Raw genomic sequence first — 12,088 nt, 5'->3', positions numbered from 1 at the left:
CCCTGAGCAGACTGTCAAAGTCATTTGGCAGAATGCCTCATCGCCAGAACTTTCCAACAAGCACCAAGACATGGCTTGGCTGGTGGTGAGAAGGGCTCTGCCTGTGAGATCCTTTATGCACGCCCGGACTCTCAGCCGCACCACACGCTGCCCTCGAAGCGGCTGCAGGGGGGACGAGACTGTCACACACCTCCTTCTGGAATGTGCCTACGCAGAGGAAGTCTGGAGAGGAATGCAGTGGTGTTTGTCGAGGTTCGTCCCGAGCAGCGCCGTGACGCGGGACTCCGTGCTCCACAGCCTGTTCCCCGGGACGCACACCGAGACGAACATCAACTGCGCCTGGAGGATCATCAACTCGGTGAAGGACGCTCTCTGGGTGGTCCGAAACCTGTTGATCTTCCAGCTGAAGGAGTTGACCCCGACTGAGGGTTGCAGACTGGCACATTCCAAGGTCCAGGACTACGTGTTGAGGGACGCGCTGAAGCTTGGGGCGTCTGCCGCCAAGGCGCGGTGGGGAAAGACCACTGTGTAAAGTCTGCCTGCCTAACAAAGAACAGGGGGCCCATGCAGTCATTTGGGCTCTGCTGACGCCTCAGCTAATTATATGGGCATATGATTGAAAAATGTACAGACCTGGATAAAAATGATAAATTCTGATCTCTATATGTACATGTTTACATATGTATGGCATGACCAACTGTACAGACCATCAAATTATTTTATGAATAAAGTATATTTTTGAAATTTAAAAAAAATCAATTCAAGGTGAATAATCAAAAGAACCAAAAGGTATTATGAAAAAAATGTTTCTTTCTACATGAATAGTTCAGATCTGGAATGCTCTGCCCAATTGTGTGAAGGCTTCAAAAAGATAATGAAGAAGTTATCTGAAGAAAAAATGTACTGTTACAGAGAAAGGGTGGGTAGCGAGACTCGCTGAGTTGCGGATTGAATGGTCTCTTCCTGTGCTGTAACTATTCAATGAATCTAAGTTGATTAAAATGAATCCTACTCCCTGCTTCTGTGCATTTGGTGATTACCTTAAATCTTACTCAGTGAACAATGTACTTTCCCCCCTTATCCAATTGTAATTATGAACATTACCAGCAAAACTCCTCTTAATCTTTTTGCTGAATAAAATGCAAGTCTAATCCTTTTCCAAAACCAATTCTCTCCTCACAATACTGTTCCACTGATAAATTCATGCTGTCATTACTGAGTTCATACAGCAAGTTTGAAACATGATACTTTGTATAATGAAATTGAACTTGTAGATAGACTCCAGGTATTAAATATTTAAAAACTAGGTACAGCAAACTTTGTTTTAACGAGCACCTTATTAAGTGGCAAAAATTATATAGCACAAATATCGCAATCTCCAAGTATTAATACTTTAAATTAAGTCTAAGTGTGATGTGTATACCCAGTGCATTACATTTTTATTACTTACTGTGTTTTTACATTGATTTTAGGTGGTGTGTTAATGTTCATACTTTTGATTTTTTGAGGGTTGTTGATGTCTCAAAGCTTTGCTTGGTCAGGGATTACTGCAGTTATGTGTACCTCTTGATTATCCAGAATAAATCAAATCTTTGGTCCCATAGGTGCAGGGGTTAATAAAAATGCTGCTGTGTATCAATTTAGCATATAAGACAAATTTCTGTGGATTCTACATTTGAGGAAATAATAAAGACGTGAAGGAATGTTGCATTGAAAATCTCTAACTAAAACATAAAATTACATTAACTATGGTTCCTATCACAAGTAAGTGAATAGCATTAAAATTAAGGATTGTTTCCTTTTTAGCTCAGAGATACACAATCTAATCATCAAGCCTTTGTTTCTACCTCAGCAGGAACTAGCTTACTATCCACTAAGTCAATGAATTTGCTCTTGAACACTCCTTGAGATGTAACTGGCAAAAAACAAAACCTGAAGGAGAAATAGGCACATTAAAAATGAGGAAAATGCTCAAAAGTCCATTGGTCAGATTATTAAACTGAAAGTTGTCACCATTTTCAAGAAAGATTTGCTATGTTCTTCAACTCGAGGGCATTAATATTGGAGAGTTCATGCTGGAAAAAAACACAAAAGTTAAACCATTTTGCATCAGAAAATCTTACCTTGTACTCGAGCAGCTCAGGCTTAGAGGAGAACAAACGCTGACAATACTGACACTTCAGCCTGATAAGTGAACGAGCCGCAGTCACCTGCTGGGATTGTGCAAGCCTCTGTAACCCAGCTGCTGCTGATGTGGTGACAGAAGTTGAAGAAACTACAGGAGCACCAGCCACTACTGAAGCAGTTGATGGAATGTTTACTGCTAACTGACCCTGAGATAGGGGTACAACAGCTTGAGAGCCTGGAGCAGCCTGACTGAATAACCCCTGTAAAAAAAGGAAAATCAAACTACAGAAATCAATAAATAGCTTATTTTATATATTAATGCACCTGGCAAAAATAGCATAGAAACTTGTCTAATAATTTTCACTTTATACTGAAACAAAATCTTTCCTATATGCAACTTAATTGTTCTGTTAAACAGAAATTATGATCACACTACAAGGTCGAACTTATTGCTTCAAACAATAAATAATAACGTATGGAAAAAAAGAGCTTAAATATTGCATACAGCCACCACTCTCATTAACGTTTTCAATTTTTTTTTCCAAAAATGTGCTTTATTCATTAAAAATATCTAAATATTCATCTTTTAAGAGTTCAAATTGGAGATTACCAGAAGTGCAATACAGTTCAGGTGCTATGTATGCAGCACATGATGGCATGCTTAAAGTGCTTCAATACAGTTGTAATTGCACTTGAATTACTTGAAAATGATGGTGGTGTCTCTGGATTAAAGCTGCTGCATTTCGGGACTACTGAAAGTAGCAGTGGGGGGGGGGGGGCTGGGGGATGTAAAATTTAATAGTGAACAGCTCTATTCACAAGCATATAGCATAATATACATTTCATCAAATAGAACATTACATAGAAGATAAAACGCATTATTGTAACAAGCATATCAACAGAGACTGGGTACAGTTAAAACAAAATCATAAAAAATATAAAACACAGTAACAGTCAACTCCGCTCTTTAAGCCTGTTCAAGTATTCCATGACACTGAGGCTGATCTGCTTCATAGCCTTTCATTCCCTTGGTTAGCAAAACAAATCTCAGGTTTATAATTAATTGAAAAGTTATGTGCCGCTTTTTGGGGGCAGAGATCCACAAACCAACAAAACTTTGCATTTAAAAGCATTTTTAAAAGTTTTCTTCTGCAAAGGTTGTGTGCTCCAAACACCCATTAACAGAAATTGTTTCTCTCAACTTATCCCAACAATTAATTTCAAAGTCCTATAAAACCATATCCACATCACTCCTAGACTCCTATATTCCAGGAATACCTAAATTTACCTAATCTCTCATCATGATCTAATGCTTACAGCTCTCATAACACTCAATGAATTCGCCAACAAAAATGAATGCAATACCAACATAATTCTTCCTTGAGCAAGCTGCACCAGCTAAAAAAGGAGGTGGAAGTTATGTCTTTTCACATCACTAATCACATCCCTTATTCCTCAACATGAACTGCAAACACCAAGAAGACATGTTATCCCCAAGGTAACAAACAGAAGGGCAATGTATATTGTTGAGATGAGGAAAGTTGAATGGAAATAGATCAATTCTTTTAAAATCATACCTGAAATGATGCAACACAGTTATAACTGCAGAAATTCCGAATGCTACCATCTGACATCGCAAGGTGGTACTGAGGTGTCATCGTAACTTTACAGTAATTGCATTGAACACTAGTACCTAATTGGACACAAATATAAAATCATTTCATGTCCAAGAATTCTATATTAAAAACAAATATCATTTCTCACTAGGGGAATTTAACAAAATACCATAGTCAGTGAACTAAATTGGCCGAAGTCACTTGCATAAATCCAACAGCACATTTATTTTTAAATTATGTGTTCACATATCACAGCCTTCAGTCATGCATAATTACAGAAAGCATTCAATATCTTATGATGATCTTTGTCTCAATGGAACATTTGAATACAGAAGACAGTAAAGGTATCCTGATCACAGAACATCTTCACCAAATTGGAACATGTTCCATTTGAACACAGAGTCAGATAAATAAGCTGTTTCAACACAATTAACTGCAACTAGATCTCTTGTCACAAATGAAATTCAGCCATTTCCAAATGAAACAGATTTGTGTCTTCAACCAAGCTTCATATGGAACACTGCTAAGTGCAGGAAGTGAATCTCATCAGCAGGACACTATTTCTATCTTTTCCAAGTTCATGATAATTCAAGCCTCTGCTCTCTACTTCAATGCAATGCATCTCAAGGAAATGAGCTGGATGAAGGCCAACTCTGAAAATGAAGAATAAAAAAAATCAGCTCTCTCCAGATGTAAAGTTTTCTATTTCTGGTAAGGTGACATGGGTTGGAATGCAAAGAAAGATTGCATCATGACACAATCATACTGGAGTTCAAAGTACTGCAAGTCCAAAAGGGGAGACTGGTAAAATCACCAGACTGACAAAAGCCAAAGTACCTCAACTGTTTCAGATCCAAAAACCGATGGCAGAGATACAAAGTGACTTGTGCTGCCAAACAGGCCTAAAGCAATCAAAGTTTCCTGATACTTCAATCAACATTTGAAGAAATTATACCACTACCTTGTGTAGTTACCACATGCACTCGAAATGCTGAAAGGCAGTTGACTGAACAAAACAGTTCAGCTTTTCCGAAGGAGTTTGTATTTTCAATCATTTCAGCTGATGACCTCAGACATTTACACCAGGTGCAGGGAGTTATCTTAGAATTTTTCTGTTAAAATAATGAGAAAGCGTTTGGTACAAAACAAGAAATCATAAAAATATATTATTTCACAAGGCAATTATGGATAAGAGAGACCATTTAATTCCACTATCTAGAAGCAACTCAGCCACGAAACACAATGATATAAAGGAGAGACTGAGTTCTGGATGGGAGACAATACTCAAAATACAGGGGGCAGAGACCAATCTCTGCACCTTACAGTTCCTAAAACACTCTGGAAAGTTCATTCCTGAGGAACAACTGGTAAGGGAAAAGTGAACTCCATAACTAGAATAGAAGGAATTGGTAGGGAACTGCACCTCCAATCATAGGCTGATTCTCTCCCATGCGAGTTTCTAGTACCTGTCAGCAAAAATTGCAGGAGAGAACGAGCGTGTGATTGGAGTATCAGTGAGCAAGTAGGTAAGCAAGTGCTGGTAATGAGGGGAGGGAGCCTGCGGAGTGTCAGTAGGGTGCCAAGTGCTCCAGCTAAGGCTGCAAAGGTCTTTTTCCAGATGTTGGAAGGGAGGTTATGTTGGTGGAGATAAGGGCAGCTATAAGAGGGGATTGTGGGGCAAGAACGATGTAAGACGGAATGGAGGCCAAGGCCGCTGTCAGGGGAATGAGGGATGGAGGTAACTGCAAGAGGGGTGTGGGAGAGAAGGTTCAAGGGTAGGTTGGGGGGAGGAGTTGGTTGCAGGAAAAGTAGGCTGCAAGAAGGATGGAGGTGAATGAAGGATCATGTCAGAGGCATGTACAGAGAGGAGATGGCTGCACAGAGTGTGGACAGTTGGGGAAGGAAAATAGACTGCATAAGAAAAGGAACAAATTTAAACCCATCTAAAAACTAATACTGAGCTAAGTGGAATGCAAGGGAACTTCATATCACTGACATCATGAATTCGGTGGAGATTAATGTTGAATTGCTAAGGTGTTTACGTTCAGGGGATACTATATTTGGAAAAAAAAGTACCAGATACAACGGAAATGAACACCGTTAATGGTTAAATTTAAATCGGAGATTTAGATTTGAGATTCAATAAATAGAGTTGCAGCTGTCTGATTAATATGTTCCAATTTTTTATGTGTGTGATTAAAACACATTAGCTATGACCTCACCAGCCTGGAGGAGGTGTGTATATGGTGATGAATTTTTGTGTGTTTAAGCGCAAGTGCGTGCCAAATGGAACAAAAACTTTTTGATCATTTATGCCAGTTGTCCTCAACAATTTCAATATCGTGATGTCGAGAAAATTAATACTTTTTTTTAGATTAGATTACATACAGTGTGGAAACAGGCCCTTCGGCCCAACAAATCCACACCGCCCCGCCGAAGCGCAACCCACCCATACCCCTACATTTACCCCTTACCTAACACTACGGGCAATTTAGCATGGCCAACGGGTCTCTGGCGCTGTGAGGCAGCAGTGCTAACCACTGTGCCACTGTGCCGCCCACTTTCTTTGTGGTTTGAAGTTTTAAGTTTAATGCAGGGTTGATAATTATTGAGAATACTTAAGAATTATTCTTTTTCTGAGAGTCCAAAATCTGTCACCACAAATTTACAGGTATTGCTACAATATGACTTAATCACCTAATAAATGGGTCAATGAGGAAGAAGAAATAGCCCTTGAGAAAATCAAGAAGACTCCTTGAAAAAAATATGATTTGACCTCTGATGGAAGGGACTTATGAGGTGCAGAACCAACCAAAACCATTTGCAATTTTGGTTCATTTTGTAAAGACAACTCTTTCCAAGCAAAACATAGGACACCTGATGCACGTTGCAAAATAAATAAATAACTGATAGCATTGATCCTATTCATAATTTTTATTTTTCTGTAACCACTTATTCATGTTGGAATACAGTATCAGGGCTCCATTATCTCACCCAGTTATCCATTCTGTCTGCATGAGGCTGAACAGTGTAATCATGCCTCTCAGTCAAGTACAATTCCACCATTGTCTCATCAGTTCAGTTAAATCAATTAAGAGGAAGTCTCTAGATGAATTTCCCCTTCTCTACTCCAAGGCCATTATGGAAAGCTGTGACCCAGCACAGATTGCATTCAAATCTAGTAATCTGCTGGTCTGTATTGGCCTATTCTAAACTGCACAGTGCGACAAAATGGCTATTGGGCTGATTATGAACATTCTCACATGATTGTCAGATGCCTCGTGTCTCCAGTACAGATATTTCATAAGTTATAACTGTGTAGAGTCCAAGAAGGTGGAGAAAGAGAAAATCTTTAAGATTACACATTGCACCAGCATTTGCAGTTATGAATGAATATTAGAAAATGTTTCACAGAGGAGTAATAGAATTTTCAAAACTCCCCATCAACATTTGCTCCTCAACGAAACCATCAGTAGATTCACTGATTAGTTACCTAATTTTACGTCTGTGGATTCTTGATATCTGCAGCATTTGTCTATATTACAGCAGTGACTACACTGTAATCAAGTAATCAGGTATGAGGCATTTTTGAAATAAGGACGGACATGATAGGGACTATAAATACAAGTTGACAACACATATTCAAATCAAGAATTATGCTGATGTATTTATCAGGTTTGCCCTTATGTCATCCATTTATTCTCAATTTTCTACATACAGTCCATTTAATAGTACGGGTGCAATAGTACTTTTCTATGAGTGCAATTTTCAAAGGTGACCACTGGAATCTCAAACATCAACTAGCTCTCTGATTGCCCTGCCAGTGACTAGCTATTGCCTTTCCACATACTAACATATCCTTTATCAGACATATGAGTCTTGAATTAAAATAATTGAAGAATGTCAGGTGATCATGTTGGAATTGAGTAAACATTTACAAATCAAGTCTGGAAGAGGCAGACAAATAATTTACTACACTCACGACTGGTGCTTTAGCAGCACCATTGAAGGTATGTTCAGCATATCATTACACGATTCCAGTTCATCTATCCATCTTTTTAGGTTTACAGTAACAATGGATAGACGTAAAACATTAGATTAACACATTTAATTTTACGCTCCTGAAATGGGAGCATTCCTGCAAATGACAAGAAAAAAAAGGAATACATTTAAAGTGAATGAACTTTTTTTAAATGAACATCTACACTGGAATCATGACCATGTTAAGGAACATGCAATAAGTCATTTCATTCTTGTCTAGTTGACTTAAAACATTACAAACCTGTTTATAAGATGACAAACAGGCTGAACCACAGAATTTCTTACACTGCCCTTCAGTCTGAAGCATGTGACATTGCGCAGACCCACTGTAACAATAAGCGCCACAGTTATCACAACAATTCATTGTGAGATTGTTGGCCATTCGAAACTTAGAGAAACATATATCACTGCAAAGTTGGTGTACAACATTCTGGTAGTTCACTTCATGGCGGACCTGAAATACAGAATAAAATTTTATGATGCCTTGGATACACTTAAGAATAGAGTGATGAACATGTGACACATAGTCAACTGTCCAAACAGCGTTCTCTCTCCTCTGGTAACATCATGTGTCAGAGATAAACACAGCTCCACAGGGAAAGAGCTAAAATTTGCAGATAAATTAAGAAAAAAAAACTAACTTGACAACTGCCTGACAGCTTATTACACAACAGCAATGGTCAGCTGTAATAGCCATCTCAGCTGGGCTTTTTTTTTGTTGAAATAAAGTGAATGCTTCTTGTATCCCATATACTCACAGGGTAACCAATATAGATGGCAACATACTACAGAATCTACAGAAGATTCAGAACTAACATGATAAATTAGTTGACCATGTAATTTGTGACAAATATAAGCGATGGATGAAAAGCATTCTAAGTCAGACAAATAGATCTTCACGACACTCGGGGTAAATAAGCAAAACTGAACCACGACAAAGATGGAATTTACATCAAATTAGGAATAGGAAAGCAATGTGTTTCTGGTAACAGCAGTTCCATTATGCTGCCCCTCATTGCTAAAAACCATAACAAAGTTTGAGAGAAGATTTGTAGCTCGGGTGCTCGTTGCTGTGGTTCTGTTCGCCGAGCTGGAAGTTTTTGTTGCAAACGTTTCGTCCCCTGTCTAGGTGACATCCTCAGTGCTTGGGAGCCTCCTGTGAAGCGCTTCTGTGGTGTTTCCTCCAGCATTTATAGCCGCTATAAATGCTGGAGGAAACACCACAGAAGCGCTTCACAGGAGGCTCCCAAGCACTGAGGATGTCACCTAGACAGGGGACGAAATGTTTGCAACAAAAACTTCCAGCTCAGCGAACAGAACCACAGCAAAAACCATAACGTTTAGTCATAAAGATGTACAACATGAAAACAGACGTTTCGGTCCAACTTGTCCATGCTGACCAGCTATCCCAACCCAATCTAGTCCCACCTGGCTCATATCCCTTCAAATCCATCCTGTTCGTATACCCATCCAGATACCTTTTATTGCAATTGTACTAGCCCCCACCACTTCCTCTGGCAGCTCATTCCATACACGTATCACCATCTATGTGAAAAAGTTGCCCCTTAGGTCTCTTTTATATCTTTCCCCTCACCCTAAACCTCTTCAAGATGTTCTCTCAGTTAGTAGACGAACTATTTTCGCCCAAATTAATCCTTTACAGTTGTTCTCTATTCTTACAACAGAATCATTTCTTTACAGTTCAAAGCAAACATGTTCACATGAAATAAGAGTGGATAATGCAAAAAGTTATGATTAGTTAGTCAACTTACTACAGACACTTTCTGACAAATGCTGCATTTGGTGGTGATATTATTTGTCGTTGAAGCAGACTTCCTTTTCATCTCAAACAAGCAGTTATGGTTACAGAATTCCTTGTATGGACCCCTGCCGTCAATCTGACCCATTACTAGGTCTTTTAAGTTCATGATTTCCCTGAAAATAAATTACATATTTTAAATAATTTCAACCATTGCCTAACTTAAAAACACATTAATGCAAACCAATGGTGCTGCTTTTCCCAAATGATTAAAACAAAATGTTGAAATGGTGTTCGTATCCAGTGTGCAAGCCTCAAAACTATTTCTTCTACCACACTGCATGCTCTAATAATAATAAGCAGTTTCAAAACCATGTAAGATAGTCCACACACAGAGTGCAGCATCACATAGTATTGGATGTGATACTCTAGAAATATGATTTACATGTCAGGTAGAGACATCCATTTGGTTGATACAATTTTTTGTATTTCTCCAATTTTCCATCCCTTTGGCGAAGAGCAGAGAAAAGTCTATAGATGCTGACAATGCAAGATAAGCAGTATATTTAATGGCGTGGGTTCAGAATTTTCTCATTCCATAGGCTATAAACTTCAATGCAAAGTCAAGGGCTGAATTTAACTTAGATCGTCATCTAATGTTTGACTGCTAAAGGATTATGTCAACATATAGTCTTGGTCTTCAGGAACACTTTGAACTACTCTGAAATGCAGTATTGTTGCAATCCCTATTGGATTCAATAACCTTGTAAAAAGAAAACACATTGCACAAGTTTCATCTTCTAAAAACTTTTATTCCACCAGCCAAACTAAAATCAACATTATTGAAGGATTAATTAACAGATGAAGGATATTTCAAATAGAAACATACATTTTGCTTTCAGTCAACATAAAAGTACACCTGTCAGCATTATAAGTACTCACAAATTTTCCCACAGAAATTAGCAATTTCATGTAATCTCAGTTTTTCCACCTTGTGCTTTATTTTTGTAGGATTCCTCATTTGCCATCCAATTGTTTTGGTACACAACGCATTCAGTAGCAGCTGTATTCTATTCAAAGTCCCCACTACCACTCACAAGGTGAACATCTATGAGCTTTCTCTCACTCAAATCATGATGGCCCTGATGACACACAACTCCAGGAGGCTCTCTTCTCTGACCCTTCTGAACAGCCTGGTGGCTCTGGCACCATTTCAACAGCAGCAACGTGTACTGACCAATCCCTCCACTTTCTGGTCTTCAGTTTTCTTCCTGGTCTTCTTTCCAGTTGCATAACATATACAGTAACACAGTCTCTGCTCTGTACTCAAAGACCTGTATCAATAATAGGATCTATTCAAAGGCTACCAAACGTAAAACTGCTCTATCAAGATTGCTTGGTTTCTCTTTCCATCACTCCTCAGTCTTCTGAACTGCCAAACACTTGGACACGTTGAACCATCCCCTATATTTCCTCCATACCCTGTACACCCAACTTATTTGCTGCTCTCTTCTCAGCACATGGGTCAAAGTTTTAACTGGGAATGTTATTTCTGAGAAGGCTGAACGCAACTACTGTCACTTTGGACTTGAGGTCTTTAATGATAATATTTCAAATACCTCGGAATTGTCCATTTTAATTCTGCAACCGTCAGGATGCTTTTAGTTTATTCCATAATCCATGGGATAATCTCGAAGTGAACTGTAATCTGGCCATATTGAATTAATTTTGTTCTATAGATGCTTTTAAAAAGTGCTGTTTCTCAAAGGACACACAATTAAGACGAAAACCACAAACTGCTACTGTTGCTGGCAGTTATGAATCGACAACATAGGATTTATTTAGGTAAGATGAAGGAGAAAGGCACTTAAAAGGACACTATAGCCACAATGAAAGTTAGAATTTACATGGTGGATATTTGATAGTTTGAGAGGGCATGCAGCAAGGGTCCAAGCAAACAATTATAAAAACAAACTGAAATTAGAGATTACTTTGTGACATGGATCTATGATTCACTGAGAATTAGAAAATACAATAGAGACAAAGGGTACATTCTTTGATTGACAGGTGATAAATGGTGTTCCTCAAATTTGCCCTATATACACACAATTTGGATGAATGAATACAAGTTCTTAGGTAACACAGACAACACAAGTAGCAAGAAGTGGCTGAATTCACTGGAGTAAAGTAGATAATGATTGATGCCAGGCAAGAATCTGTGGACAAGAGACAGAGGTGTCAATGTTCATCTATCACTAAAGGCTAGTGGACAGATAGAAAAAATTGAAAATGGCAAAGGAATGCAGAGCTTTATCTCAATCAGGCTGCAATAGAAAAGTGAAAAAGTGAGGCTTCAGCTGTACAAAGCCTTGGTCAGACCCATCTTAAGTAGTGTCCAAATTTGGAGACAACACCTCAGCAATTATGTTGTCCTGAGAAAGCAGGCAATGCATTTTCACCAGAATAGCACCTAGTCCTCAAGACTAAAGTCGTGAGGACCAGTTGCAAACTTAGTTTTTACACTTCTCAGTTGAGCAGATGGAGT

At 38.7% G+C, this 12,088-nt stretch overlaps 1 protein-coding gene across 7 annotated transcripts in view; it reads right to left on the bottom strand.

Moving 5' to 3' along the window:
- The window catches only part of zmym4.1 (zinc finger MYM-type containing 4, tandem duplicate 1), a 207,780-nt gene that overhangs the window by 43,193 nt on the left and 152,499 nt on the right, over positions 1-12,088 (bottom strand). For 6 of the 7 annotated variants that reach the window (XM_043717850.1, XM_043717848.1, XM_043717851.1 and 3 more), the window contains 5 exons: positions 9,557-9,719; positions 8,026-8,238; positions 4,702-4,855; positions 3,705-3,820; positions 2,124-2,387 (listed from right to left, as the gene is read on the bottom strand). In XM_043717850.1, coding sequence (XP_043573785.1) covers positions 2,124-2,387; positions 3,705-3,820; positions 4,702-4,855; positions 8,026-8,238; positions 9,557-9,719 — 910 coding nt within the window. The remainder of the gene's footprint in view (positions 1-2,123; positions 2,388-3,704; positions 3,821-4,701; positions 4,856-8,025; positions 8,239-9,556; positions 9,720-12,088) is intronic. The other variant, XM_043717849.1, reaches the window with a different exon arrangement.

Source organism: Chiloscyllium plagiosum, chromosome 27 (genome assembly GCF_004010195.1).
Source record: "Chiloscyllium plagiosum isolate BGI_BamShark_2017 chromosome 27, ASM401019v2, whole genome shotgun sequence".
NCBI classification, from domain to species: Eukaryota; Metazoa; Chordata; class Chondrichthyes; order Orectolobiformes; family Hemiscylliidae; genus Chiloscyllium; species Chiloscyllium plagiosum.
The sequence above is the reverse complement of the archived record's forward strand: the minus strand, read 5'-3'. Positions and strand labels throughout refer to the sequence as shown.